Source organism: Chelmon rostratus, chromosome 2 (assembly GCF_017976325.1).
Source record: "Chelmon rostratus isolate fCheRos1 chromosome 2, fCheRos1.pri, whole genome shotgun sequence".
NCBI classification, from domain to species: domain Eukaryota; kingdom Metazoa; phylum Chordata; class Actinopteri; order Chaetodontiformes; family Chaetodontidae; genus Chelmon; species Chelmon rostratus.
The window spans coordinates 25,311,357-25,326,826 of NC_055659.1; the positions used below are offsets into that span (position 1 = coordinate 25,311,357).

Here is a 15,470-nt window from a genome sequence, read left to right on the forward strand (position 1 = left end):
CAGACTGATAAATACTCAATCTATATGTAAATATGAGGTACACCGGAAGAAAAAAATGAAAACGCAGGAAAAATGCATTAGCCGCCCTATTTGATCAGAGCCCCAGGAGCTGAAGTTCTGCTTTTTAATGGAATCTGAGGAGGGGAAAGTGCCGCAGCCGAGGCAGGGAGGTGAGAGCATGAAAGCATTCACAGGAGAGCTGGCTATCAGAGAGGACGCCGGATAACAGAATGGACCTGAAAGATTACTCGCACTGAGTGGAAATGGAATTATTGCATTTCCAGGCCTCAGCAGCTTTTCTGCACTCGCACAATCAGGAAAAAATAAGAGAAAGTCACGGTTTACGACAAATAAAAAATAACTTTCTCTTTCACGCTCAAATAGTGGTTTTCTGACGGCTTGTAGCCACTCAAACTAAAGCAATGCTGACTCCCTCAGCGCCCGATAAAACATGAAACATGGCTTTTGGTCAAAAACACCGACTTCACCAAATCAGTGAAAAAGAGTATATATAACACAAAGATAAAACACTTATCTTTCTATTATTTCACTTAAGTCTACAGCACAGTCATGCTAGCTGTACATAGACACAGTGGTGCTTTCCGAGATGCTAATGTGACAATGCTAACATGCTGATGTTTGACATGTTTACCATGTTCGCGTCTTAGTTTAGCATGTTAGCATGCTATCAGTTGCTAATTAGCATGCAGGTATTTGATCATAATCCAAAGTGTTGGACTAATTCTGGACATTTTGTTCAGATGATGGCGCTTGATGAAAAGTCAGTGGATCACCAAATTAATTACAATTCATTCTGTGCCATATGGTACAAAAATTTCAGTTTCAATTTTAGGACGATCCGTCCAATAGCTGTTAAAGTACGGCTGATCCTGTTTAATATACTACAAACTATATCTGCTGTTGCCCATTTTATATGTCGCAAAGCGTGAAAATCTATCACAATGTAGTGCCCCAAAAATTCCAGCGCCTATGGCACATACTCCACAGCAAACAACAGGTCGTCCTTGCCATCCATAATGTCATGCAGCTGGCAGAGTTAGTAACTATCTGCAACCACACATAAATAAGAAATAAGCAGCAAATTAGATAAAACAAACAATCCAATCAGATTGTTTAAAAAGAATTAAATTTGGTCAAATCTCACTGGTGTATCTGCACTAATAAACATCAATGAATGGCTCCGGTAAACCAGCTAAGTTGAGGAATGTATTCGTCTGCAGAGCCTTATTAAGATGGGCTATTACAGGGTGTGTGTGCATGTAACCATCTGTCTTTTACAGGGTGTAGAGCAGTAAAGGATGGTGACATGTGCCATGCAACACTGTATGAATCATGTGACATTCCACACATAGTGATTAGTGCCAAATTACGGTCCACACGGGGACCTGAATGAAGTGTTTGCTGATGCGTGCCGATGCTGGAGCTTCAAACCTCTAATCCCAAAACTATAGTTTAACAACTTTGGAACAACTTATTGACGTCTCATAAAACAGAGGCTTTCAGATCCTGGGACAGATTGCCCCACAGTCAGCTCAGCTAAAGACAGTGGTGCTCTGATGTCATTGCTGTCACATGAACAAAGAGGACTTACTGGCAAACAGCGGTAAATAAACAAATGGGTGCCTGGGCAAATGTGAGATCATGTCTTAAATATGAGTGACATTGCAGATGAGTAAGTGATTCCACCATGCGTCTTTTGAATCAGGTTGTATCTGCTTTGTATTTCACTGCTGAAATTTAGATTTAATATCTTGCTGTTTAAAACGCGCACTGATGCAGGTGCTGTAAATCAGGCTTGAAACAACCTTCACCTTTAGAGCCACATGTTCGCAGCTTGGGGATTTATTGAGATGCTCCGTGGATGTACTGTAATGCTGCCTATCATAAACATTATGACCTTAAGGTTTAACTGCTGGAAGTGGACTTAATATTATTGCAGGGCTGTCTGGAAGATACAAAAACTGTTCATAATGACACAGGAAATTAGGGACAGGAGGGGATGCTTCATGTACAATAGCTACTAATGATACTATGTGCATGCTAAATAAACCCAGATACACATAAAGTACAAACACACCAGGAGAAAAAAAAGCCTCCAGACCTCTCCTTGCATCATTTTACACAAGATGTGTAAAAGAAATGATTATGAGGCTGCATAAACTAGGTGTGACGTGTTCGCTTGTTACAGAGCTGTCAGACGATTGAGTGAAAGTCAAGCGCAGGCTTCCTACACTGAGTGTTGAGAGAGACTGTCCAGGGCCGTTTGCTGGTTGAAAGACAGAAGTGAGCCAGTCAATGTCAGCGTCAGCAGCTTCAATCTGGAACCGTTTCTGTGCATTAGACAGGCGCACATTTTATAGACAGGAAGCTGAATTGATGCTTGCAACGGCAAACGTTGTTTTATGTTGTCGTGGCTCAATATTAATTCAGACTAAGCTCAAACTTGGACATTATTTGGACCACAGTGGGTTATATTGCAGCAAGCCATCCACAGTGCTGTGCAGATACTTTCCTGATTACATCAGTGTGAGCGGCCCTGTTGTAAGTTGACTTACATCCTCATAATTTAAGACTTCCATCAAGGTTTTAGAGAGGATTTACTTAGCTCATGATTGTTTTAGTGAGGTAGAGTGAAAGCTACGTGGGAGTGAATCATGTCTGGAGGAATATTCCATCATTCAATTTATAGCAGTTCTTGTAATTTTACCGATGAATGGTCATTCATAGGACTGACCAACAAGTTCGGACAGCTAGGAAACGCAGACAGTGTAGTTGTGACAGGTGGTATAGGTGCAAAACATGCTGTATTACATAATGAGCCCATTGCTAATGGAGTGTAACTACATTAATGGTATGTCACGCCTTCAGGTCTTCTCCGTGACCCCCTCACATAAATCCCTGTGGCAGACTTGTAACCACAACTTAATCCCTTGCGGTCATTGCAATTGTAAACCACGAACACACGTACAAACATAAAGATCCCATACGGACGCACACACCACAGCCTCCACTGACCCATGGAACGCATCAGATAACACCTACATCTGTCCACACCTTCTAACTACTGCACTGGCATACAATAAATGCCAGCAGCTGTTCATTAAATGCTGTGTTTAAGAAATGAGATTAATTAAGGTGTTCCTGCTTTAACGGCACAAGCCTGCTCTCCGACAGCTCTGTGCAGCTCCAGCTGTGAGAACACAGCTCGCTTTATTGCCCCCTAGTTTGTTACACACTCCCTGCTTAGCAGAGTGTTACATTTCTATGCATAATAGACATTGTCTGCCAAGAAACACTGAGAAGTGTTGATCATCTATTATGGGATCTGTAAGTAACAATAGCTGCGTAATGGAAAATACAGAGCCGTATCTATGCTCAAAGGTAGCACAGAATACAGCCTGCATGTGGAAATAATCGAGGGAATTGTGGGTGCAGGTAGGCTGCCTAATGAGCATCTAATTGGAAATCCTGTGAAGGCTCAAGTTAGATCTCGGCTGCATCTCAAGTTATTTGGTATTTCCTCAAGTGAGTCAGTGCCATGAGTGAGGATACACATGAGCAGCCCTTTACCGGCTGACACGCCCCCTTATTGGATATCAGTTATTGATTGGATGCTGTAGCTGCATCGCAACATCACTGGAGTTTCAGACCAGAGTGAAGACAGGCAAATGATTAAAACTCAAGCATGTCATTGCCAAGTTTTATCTTTTGTTTTCTGATTCTCCATCTCGTTACAAATCTGTGTTAATTGAAGGTCTGAACAACAAAGGGAGCGCAAACAACTTTCTTCGCATACAGGTTTTTCTTTTCACGACCTGTCATTTCCCTCATTCACTTTTATCATGGATGCAGTTAAAATCAGTTTCAACTCATTTATTGTTATTTCCATTCAACCACATGTGAGGCTGACGAGCATCTGACATTCATAACTTCAATTTCCCTCAAACATCTAGCCTAATGAGTGATTTCCAGTGTTCAAACGACACCATAATTATATCCAGGGTTATTAAATGATGATTCCACATAAAGCATATCAATAAAAAATATGCAAATTTGCATATGTAAATATAATTAATCAATTATAGGCCACAGTACACAGTATAAGCACACAATGCAGGTTGTTTTTCATGTGCAGGTGTTTGTTAAACAGGTAACTGCTGCTCGGCACTGATAACCCTGTGTGCAGACACAAATCTCTACAGCTGCTAAAGTGACTGACAGCTGATCCAGCTGTGATCAGCTGCCGCCGTCAGCAGACGCGGACGTGGCCTCACGTGACGCATCAGGGGAAAGGACGTGTCATTTCGCTAAAAACACGTTTCCTCGTTTTCTTCTCTCCTCGCACGCTAAAACACGCAAGTGATGGAAACGCGGACGCAATTTAAAGACTTAGGATGTGGCCTTAGTGACTCACAGGAAGTCGGCTGTGGGTATAATCCTGCCAATGGCCGGAATTCTCCTCCACTTCCGCTATCCGCGTGCTACTGTTTTCAAAGTTAGCATCGTTACATGGAGCAACAAACTCAGAGTTAGCAACATGTATGCGTCTCCAAACCAAGTGTGGAGAGGCCTGACAAAGGGGAGACTATCTGCATGCTGAAAGTCGTGTGAGATGTTGACGCGACTTTTTTGTACGGCGTTTTAGTTTGCAGGGATTTACTCATTCTAATGCCAGGCCTCACCTTCCCACGTGCAAATGTTGGCTATGGGAGACTAGACCCCCTAGTGTGGCAACAGATGAAAACTGAGCTGGAATCAGTCACCTCACTCATATCTATTCAGTGCAATTCTAAACCTCTTTAAGGTTGACCTGCACTGAAACACTGCCCAGCAAGAATCACATTATAAAGACCAAAAAGAGAACTTCAGGCAACACTTTACAGGCTGTCGATACTTTAAAGCTCACACCCTTTCATATTATCCTTCCAAAGTGCTCTGCCGCCACCTAGAGGTGCTAAACCATACTGACTCAGTTGCAAGGAACTTGAGTGCCACACTTGTAATCCTTAAAAATAAAAACAAATTTATTAGCAATCACAGGGAAAGAATGCATGACATGTACAGGAGCATTTGTGGGAATAAAAATGCTAACTTCTTATTTACAAAGTCTGCAATTGAATGTGAATAAGTACAGCACATGCACATACAAATTGCAAATAGGCTATATTATTACACAGGTAACAAAGCTTTGCCCAAATTACCCACACAGTCACCCAAATTTTACAGCCCCTCACTGCTGCTGTGGTCCCAACAATCGACATTTAGGATTACGACGATCACCAACAGACACAGAACAACATATGAGAAAACAGAGCGTGTGATGGGTTTGGAGACATTACAGTGAAATGCGGAAGCCACGTAGGCCCACATAAAGTTTTGTAGCAGATAACTCATCCTGATCCAGTAGCACACGCATAGAAAAAAGCTTCAGATCAAGATGCACTGGCCAAGCAAGGGGTAGATTAATATACAGTGGTCAAATCTATGAGAAATCATTGTCTTGTCGCTGAAAGGAAAAATGTCAATCAATACATCACTTTTAGAGGAGACAGCTTGGACTGCTAAGGCTTGTTGAGGGTGTGGCATGGTATGGATGACATCAAGCATCCAATGCTTTGAACTAATGGACTGTCTTCTGTTCTCCATAAGCTCAGTCATCATGACTAACACTGCCTTTCTGTTATCCAACCTGAAAAAAATAGGGATTATTATGAAACAGATACTTGGGCACTCCCATACTGGGTTCACCCTTTTTTATTTTTAATCCTACAACCTCCTGAGAACTGCAAGCAAAGGTTAGCCCACCTTTCAAGCTACATAAGAGTCACAGGCTACAAGTGAAACAGCATTCAAATTACCCATCAACCAAAAATATATTGTCTCATTCACTTCTCATCAACCATTACTTCATTCCTCGTTTTGTCATCGTTATTACAGCACTGTCTTTTCTCAGACATCATAATGTGTTTATGTGATTACAAAACATAAAAGGAGAATGTCGAGGGGTGGTGTTAAGTGTAATCAAGGGATTTATGTTGCGTCTGAACCAAGTGTTTATTTAGAATAGTGGGTTAGAAGTTGCATTGGGCAATAACTGTCTGATTGGAACACTCACTTCGCCGAAGGCACTTAAAAGTCTGCTGACCTATCTTAGGATTTTGCCTCAGACACAACAACCACTCAGTCTTACTTTCTATTCATCTTTAGTTTATGTGTAAACTTTAGTTGAAGTCACTTAATAAAATAGATACTTTCATATGTCAGCAAATAAAATGCAGGCTACATTGCTAAGAATTCATCAGAAATTGAAGGCATTAGCTCAAGCAACTACCATTGTTTGGCAAATAACTATTAAAACTACAATCACAACCTTGTGACGTAAACATCAGATGTTGACAGGCAACAGAACGGATGTTTGAATGTGGGATTAGAGGAGCTCCATCGTAGTGCAGCCAGGGAATAGTACACTGCAACATCATTAGATTCTTGTGACGAAAGGAACAGAAGCTAATAAAAAAACAAACAAACAAAAAAAAACCCTTCATGATGTACACAGACACAGAGCAAGTCCGTAATGACGGGCGATAAGGCATGATGGGTATGGACAATCCACCTTCTAGCACTGTACTGAAACAACCTTTCAAGACTCCACATAGTCGGGGTGGCGGTAGTGCTGTACAGGGGCTACACATATATGGTAGTGTACCGGGTGGTGCAGGTGGTGACGGTAGTGAGCAGAGAGAGCTGGATTACTTCACAGAGGCAGTGGAAGGGATGGCTGTCAAGGACCCATGACCATTAGGGGGCTGAGGCCGGAGCTGCGACTGGTGAGGTTCCACTTTCAGCTTCTCCGTGACTTTGAATGCTGGATGAGCCACTGCAGCGTGATGTCTGCACAGGTGGGAAACGTGAAGACATTTTTATGATCTCAGCACGTCCAAATGCTATTTAACACTCACATCTTTGAGGTTGGATGTGGAAACTTTTAATCTCTGATCGGCCCTTTACCTATATTATCTTTCTCTTTGCAGGAGACAGAGTAGCAGCAGATCTCTCGGTCCTGAATGGCAGATAGATTCCTGGAAAGTACAAATAAGAGTCTGGACGTTAGCAATACTGATCCAATACTTCAATTATTAATAATTAACCAATTATTAAATCTGTGCCTGACGCATTGAAAAAACAGCTGTATACTACTTATTTTTGAGACTACTAAATTTGGCACATGAGCTTCTTGAGCAAAACAAAATTCCAATTATGTATTAAAATTGCTCACATCAAATTATTGATAAGTGATTGATAAGTGAAAGTTTAATTTGAACTCTGTTAGAGTTGTTGTTGTTGTTGTTAGGTGCGTTTGTCTAGTGCCAACACCGGCGTCAGAACTTAAAGTCAGCTGCACCAGTGTGCCCTGTGGATAACACAGAGGGGAATACAGTAAATAATGATTGGATTTATTTTAGCCCATACTAATCCATTGACCCAGATCGGCCAGAGAGAGATTCTTAGGATCGGCTCGAGTCATCTCTACCTACCTGTAATCACAGCATTCCTAAACCTGGGAACTACAAATTACGACTATTCCCCTGATAAATTCAATGATTCATCTGCACTGTACAGCCAGATGTCGTGGGACAGTCCGGTATTCCTTGCGGCTGTTCAACGTCTCATTCCAAGAATATGGGCATTAATATGCAGCATCCGCTCTTCTGAGAAGGCTTTTCACAATATTTAAGAATTATTTAAGTATTTCAGATTAAGCACAGGTATGTGGATACCCATGTCCACATACGTTTGGCCACACAGTGGATAATTTAATGCACTGGAAATGTCTTATCATAATTTCTGGATCACCACTGGGAAAGACTTGTGTAATACTCCTCACATTGATTTATTATGTACTACTTATGACTACAGGATACTTTACATCTGAAGTAAGTCAGAGATCATCACCAAAAACAGTGCCTCACATTTTTTCAATGAGTTGCTTCTCATCAAGTGCGTTGGGTAGGTCTCGTTTGTTGCCCAGTACTAAAACCTGAAAGGTGAGAAAAAGACAAAGGGCTGATTAATATCCAGCACAGCAGACTATCAGCATTATTGCACAGTGTGATCAGACGATTTAAAGGGCTTCTTTTAACCACATGCTTCACTCATCTGTGTGTCCTTACTGTTAGGACAAAATAAAGTGTGCGGTGTCAAATCACAGCAGCTGGAAGCCTATTGATTCAGCACATTAAACTCTGTCAGGTCAATTATCCTGTCAGCTTAGACATTGAAAACTCATTAAAAAATCCTGGCTTCAGTTCAGATGATCACTTAGTGTAATGTCGTCAAGCCCGAGTCACTGCAGCCCATTAGCTGCAGTGATTACTAATTATGACTTTAGTCACTGACTGTGACTTAAGTCACTAGACCCTCAGAAATCAGTATCAAGAACCAAGTTGAGGCTGTAGCATCATGAGCTTTTGGGCAAAACATCACAAGCGGCCTCTTACAGGAATTCCTTGTAGCTGTGGTTTGTCTAAAAGGTTGTGCAGTTCATTTCTGGAAGCTTCTATCTTCTCTCTGTCTGCTGCATCCACCATGTAACTGCAAGGAAAAAAACACTACTTGAAGTTTGATCAGACTAAAATTTGTGTTTCACTCAAAGTTAAAGAATTAAAAAAAAAAGAAAATATTTTAAACATGGAGATAATTGGAGTGTCCACAAACTTACACAATAGCATTGACTCCTCTACAGTAGCGCTCCCACATGCTTCTGAAGCGGGGCTGTCCACCTATGTCCCATATCTGGGGCGAGAAAGCACAACACAGTCATAAACAAAACAGCAGTGTAGCTCTAGGCAGGGCAAAATTGATTTCATCTGAACAGTGAAAACATCCAGCGGGATACTTTTGCTTGTTGACCTACCTTTATTGTCACATTGCCTTTAGTGACCTTCCGCATGTTGAAACCGACTGTGGGAATCATGTCTTCACTGAACTGGCCTGACTGTACAAGACAAATGCAAGATGATGCATGTTACCTTGTTAACAAACAGACGTCAAGTGCAGCTCTACGCCCTGAAATATTGCAGTGTATCTAATCTGTTTATTTTCTATCTTGCATCGTATACATTTGTGTACCAACAGTGCATCAGTATAACCACATAAAAATCTGTTCATACTTATTTAAAGCATGATTTCGTCTGATCCAGAAGATTCTTGAAAAGCCTGGCCGATGTGAATGGTTTCTGTGCTCGGGCTCAAAATAAATTAAGAAATTATACGATTACACAGTAATTTTAGCTGCTTAAAGCCTGCCACTGAAAACATGCCCTTTTACCCTGAGTCATGTTAAGATGATGCCATCTATGCATCAGCATGCGTTAGTTTCCAGTCAAGCTTTCTGGTTACAACCAGTGCTTTGTACCTAAACATCCCACAAGCTTAACGTGCCAAGTACAAGTACATAAAGGTGGGATCACCCAACTCTAAAGCCAATGTGAACTGCTTGGATAGGCACCACCTACCCACTAAGAGTGCAAAGAGCATGATCAAATATTTCAGCTATGCTATACAACTTCAATAGTCTTGCTTGTGTGACTCATACGTGGCCTGGGCCCGGTCTAACAGCCTGACTGTGTGAAGAAGAAGGCAGCTTTGTTCAAACCTAATTACAGATCACCTGACGTGACCACAACAGAGGCAGGGGGAAAAAAAAGGAGTGTATTCTTGTGATGAATCCAGGAGAGGGGGGGCCTGCACCGTGGCCAATGACTGCATTTCTTCTGAGGACTACAGTGTGGTCTCTCACCTTGAAGCACAGACCCAGCCCACTCGTGGCTGTGACAAGCAAAACAAGCGAGACATATCAACAAACACGGCAATGATGCTAACACCTTACCGGTTTTTACAAGTCTGGCTACGTGACAACGTGCCACAAATCTGGACCTAATGATCGAGTGGCATTTCTGCAGGGAGGGAGCATAAACAAGAGCTAATGACAAAACTGAACTCACCCTAACACCATACGATCATAGTCTACGTTTTCTAATAATACAGACAGGTCGTAGGCTGTGGCCATGGTGGATCCAGGCCTCCTCGCGTCAGTACACCCTAGCCGGTTGACGTAGACAAGACAGGGTGTTTACAAATCTAACCAGTGGGCCGTGGTGTCAACATGTCCTGATGTTGACAGCTATCACTGACAGGCCCGCTCACATGATCGCAGAGCACAGTCATTCCAGCTAGCCAAACAGCGGCTGAGAGAAATCCTGACGACTGTTTGTACCGCAGCAAAACGCGCTGGTTTTATAGGCACCGACACTGTCCAGTCATGCCGCCCCAAGCCTCACTTTTTGGAGCAATAACCTTTAAATGTCGTGGCAATTAAGTTCAATTTGAGCACATTCAACGAAACCTTCGTCCACAACCTCTCCCAGGTAGTAGCCTGGGCCCACACTGACAGTGCTTCACTGCTAGCTAGCGCTACTTACTGCTATCACATTGACGAATGTGGTTTTCCCGGAGTACTGGAGTCCCACTAACGTAAGCTCCATCTCCTCTTTCCAAAAGAGGGACCTGAACCAGTCCAAAAGCCTGTTTATGAGAGCCAGCATCTTGGATGTCGCTGTAGTCGCAGTCCGCTGCGGCCGTCTGGATGTGACTTGGCTAGGAGTCTACACAGGAAGTAGCCAGCTGCTTTGTCATGTCATGTGATCGGCTGAGAAGTGCTGCTGGTTCTGCGTGTCTGTCCAGACGGACGTGAACCTGACGGCAGCGTCCACAGAGGGACAAGCCTTCACTGTTCGCTTTCTGTCGGATAGTGTTTTAGTAAATATTTCCTTGTGCTGTTTCGCTCCGTCGAACAGTACATCCCAAAATGCAAACTACTGGTGTCTATTCACATCATCAGCATGTTTTTAACTATATATATATATATTCATATACAGTGCTGAACAAATGTGTTAGACCACCACCAAGTGTAAGGTGTTTGCCACTGCTGCCCTAAATTAACAGTATTGCTGATTATCTAAATGTTTTTTTTTATGGTTCTATATTGGTCCACCACTATTTGCAAGCTCTTGAATCAAAATGATATCTTCAACGCTAAAACATAATTATTGTTGTTATCCATGAATTTTCACATTCACTGTTTTACAAAAAAGCAGAAAAAAATAGCAAGGCATGTTATTATTTTTTGACTGACATGCCAGATTACAGTTATTTAGTTGCAAGTTTTCGTGGTTGTATGTTATTCTTGATTAATTTCTGACTTCTCAGAGAACTCCAGTGTGCCGGCTCAAATTTGGTTATAAAAACGTGAATTGAGTTTGAAATTCATCACTCCTGGTCAAGATGGTGAAGCGAAGGGAGCTCACTGAGAAAGAAAGAGTCAGAATCAAAGCACTTCATGATGGTGGCTGGTCTTTGAGGCAAACAGCACAAGACATTAAGTGTTCTCACAGTGTGGTCAAGTTCGCCTTGGACTCCATTGCAGAGACTGGTACTTATAAAAGGCGTCAAGGAAGAGGCCAGAAAGGAGAGCAAACTGAAGCAGATGTAAAGCACCTCAAGATTTCAAGTACTAGACACAGAAGAAAGATCACTGCTGGTCTTCAGGCAGAGATTAATGCTTCTAGATCAGAATCTGAGAAAGTCTCCAGAATGACCATAAGCAGACGAGAATAGAATAGCTACTAAGAGGCTATTGTTGAGGCCAAACATCCAAAAACGCCTCAAATCGGACAGGGAGCACAAACACTGGACTGTAGATGACTGGAAGAACTCTGGACGGACGAGTCCAAGTCTGAACTCTTTGGTCAGCATCGTCGTGTTTATGTCGTTAACGTTTTGATGCTGGATGCATTGCACTCACAGTGAAACACGGTGGAGATTTCATTCTGGTATGGGGTTCCATTTGTGGAAACAGCATGGGCAAATTAGTTAAAATCAATGGTAACATGAACTACAAGGTCTACCACAACATCTTGGTGCATCATGGAATTCCCTTCTGGATTGAACCTGATTGGTCGAGAGTTCGTATACCAAGGAGACAGTGACCCCAAGCACACTGCAAAGCTTTGCAGAGACAACTTGACCAAGAAAAATTCATCTGAAGTACAGGAACTGATGGACTGGCCAAGTCGAAATCCAGACTTGAATCCTATTGAACAGATCTGGAATTTATTGAATTCAAAAGTAGATCGCACCAAAGCTTCAGCTGTTGTTTAGAAATAAATATGAACTTTTTTTGTTTTGTTTTTTCAGTTTTTGAGGTCTGAAAGCACTGCATCTTTTTTGTTATTTGGACCACTTGTCAAATAACAGAGAGAGAGAGAATCAGGCTTGCTTTGCTGTTAATAACACAGTTTGATGTTAGCATGTGAGGTATATGATCAGATCAATCAAATATTAATTATATGTCAGATCAAGCATGATCATGGGTAAACTGATGTCTGGAATGAAGATCACTTTTAGTTGCGGTATGTGAGGCCACGTAGGGTCAGATCAAGAGATAAGATAAACCAGAGGTAGTGATGTTTGGGGGGATATTAGGACTAAATTAACTATAGATGTAGACATAGATTGTCACAAAGGAGAACATTCCTCAGTGGGACAATGCCCAGAGCATGATCTGGTCTTTAAGTTAGGAAAGGTATGGGTGGAGTTAGATAAACAGTCATGCTATATATTGTGTTGTCTGTATGTTAAGGGCAGAGTCTTCTGATCTGACCCTGAAGCTCTCTCAGATGGCCGGCATCTGATCTGATACTGCTTGTTAATAAAGGTCTCTTCAACACAAGCTTGTATCAGTGGAGTTCTTCCTTCATCATCACACCACTGCTCAGCAGGACCTGGCTGATGAACTTCACATACTAACATGCTAAGCTAAGATGGTGAACATGGTTAATGTTATATTAACATTAGCAGGCTAGCATTGTCACTGTGAGTCTCGGTGGATAATGTAAGCTTACATCCAAGCATCCTGCCCAGCATCATGTCATTGGTCATAGTGCAGCTGTTGACAGTGAAGTGATGCTAAACTAAGCTCTGCTTAGCTTGCTCTCCAATGCGTGGCCACTCTCGTTCATGAGCTATTTGAAGATTTGCACAGCTCTTTGAGGTTAGCAACTTATTCTGAATGTGATACAGCAACAAATTTCAAACAAGTTGGTTCAGGAGCAACAAAAGACTGAGAAAGTTGTGGAACGCTCCAAAAACACCTGTTTGGATCATTCCACAGGCTGATTGGTAACAGGTGGTAGCATCATGATTGGGTATGATCCAGTCATTCACGAGCACCACTTTCTTTTATGTATTTTTTTTTCTTTTTAAGAAGTAGGGAATGAATTCTCTTTAAAAGTCACTAAATAAAATGACAGAAACAGACACCTAAAAATGGTCTGTCAAATGGTCCAACAGTATTTCCTCCACATGGGTGCTGTTGTGTCACAAGACTAACTAGCAAAATCAGACTGAGAAAACTGTAGATTGTGGAAAATGCTGACTCATCTTAACGTTCATGTTCAGAACTCCTGATACAAAGAAAAATCACTTTTCCCACACAGGACTGAACGCACCATGACACACTAAGCACTACGACAAGCTGAACTATCGGAGAAGTTCAGCGGGTCTGAGTTCATCTACACTCGCTCCAAAGTCTGACTCATGGCTGTGCTTCAGCATGCTGCCCAAACTGCTCTTTTGCTTTGATTGCTGCGGTTCTGTTCTTTTTTTTTTCATTATTTCATTTACCTTAATATACACTACTGTTCAAAAGTGTGGAATCACCTGAAACAAAAGCTTGATTCTGTCCAGTCAGATGGCTGCGAGGACTACATTCAGTATTTCATTTTTTAAAATCTCTGCTTGATGTCCCAGGTTTTCCTGCAATCTTTGCTCAGCCTGACAGTGTATGTGTGCCAACATCCCAGTCAATGTTTACCTAAAAAGGATCTATTCCAGTTGAAACATTTTGTCTCCAATTTGCTTCTAGGTGGAATCTCCTTCCATGAAACAGTAAAGACTTTGGAGCTTATATCTCAGAAGTGGAAGTTGAACAAAGCTGTTTCAGGCCGGGACTCAAAACAGGACTCAGACGCAGAGATTTCAATGAACACAGGTTTATTATCACACAACCCAGAGACCTCTTCGCTGAGTGACAAAACAAACAGGCTATGAAATTAATTTAAGGTTAATCCATCTTGGCAAGGTAGCAGAAATCAGAATATAAGAATATAACCAATGGAGAATGAGGAAAAGAACACTAAAGGCTACAAAACTTAAGCAAACAAAATCACTCCCGAGGGAGGAAGAACTCAAAAGGTTATGTAACAAAAAACGCTCCAACAAGGAGGAAAACCAGACTAGAGGAAATAACCAAAATAAAATTTACTCCTAAAAAACAATGGAGGACCTACAACAGATAGCGAACAATGCCTATGAAACAAAAAACACTCTTAAAGATGATTATAACATGACTATGAGCAAAACAAAGAACAAGAGGGCTAAAACCAAACTATGAAACTTACAAACAAAAAAATCACTCTCAAAGAGGAACAAAGGCTTACGTAGATAAACTCTGTGGGCAAGGGACAAGTACAGGCTCGGGTGAATCAACCAACGGACAAAGACACTCTGGCACAAGACAAGGGAGACGCAGACTATTTAAGCATGTAGAGGGTGATGGAGAACAGGTGGAGACAATAGGTAATCAGGGCGGACACACTGGTGACACATGAGGAAGAGCAAGTGCTCTGAAACGAGAGGAGAGTTAGACTTTCAAAATAAAACAGGAAATGACAAGACAGAAAACCCAAGACGAGACACACCTCGCCACGGTGTGACACCATTCAACAATTAAAGAATATCCACAGACCCCACCTCTCAAAAAGCAAGCTTTTTGATGTTCCTGCGAACTGGCCAAAATGTTCCCTTCACCATCAAGACAAAGCCACCCTTGATGACATTTCGATGTGATTACACCCCCTGTATGCCCCCCAACCCTACCTCTACCCCTAACACACACATACACACACCCTACCCCGACCCCACAACAAAGCTGGAAGTTTGGGGGAAAATGGGGTGTAAAGCATTATTTTTTAACCTGTGTGACCAGAACCTGTAATAGTTTTGGTAGTAAAGTTTATTTGTTTGTTGCAGTTTACGACTGATGTAACCACCAACAGCTGTGGCAAAAGAGATCTGAAGATACTGGTAAAACTATATACATGTGTCTATTTGTTTTTAGCCCTCTGATATACTATATAATACTGTTTTTTCTCATCTGCAGCACCAGAATTCTCCCTCCCTCCTCCTGCATTACTGTGCTATGGGAGTTTGTGTATTCTTGTAAAGTTAGCCTGTATTTTATTATCCTTTCTTTTATGAATGTTTTTAATTTGGGCAATACACAACTGATGTGTTTAGTTTGTTTTCTCGGTAGGGAGCAGGCCAGTCAC

General features: G+C 41.8%; 1 protein-coding gene across 1 annotated transcript; it reads right to left on the reverse strand.

Annotated features, from left to right (window-relative positions):
* Positions 1–5,024: 5,024 nt before the first annotated feature.
* Positions 5,025–10,682, reverse strand: arl8bb (ADP-ribosylation factor-like 8Bb). Its single transcript, XM_041948074.1, has 7 exons — positions 10,503–10,682; positions 8,936–9,016; positions 8,741–8,814; positions 8,520–8,613; positions 7,992–8,059; positions 7,030–7,100; positions 5,025–6,912 (listed from the first exon to the last, which is right to left on the reverse strand). The coding sequence occupies exons 1-7, from the start codon at positions 10,623–10,625 to the stop codon at positions 6,863–6,865; spliced, it is 561 nt and encodes a 186-aa protein (XP_041804008.1). The 5' UTR covers positions 10,626–10,682; the 3' UTR covers positions 5,025–6,862.
* Between the last annotated feature and the right edge of the window lie 4,788 nt (positions 10,683–15,470).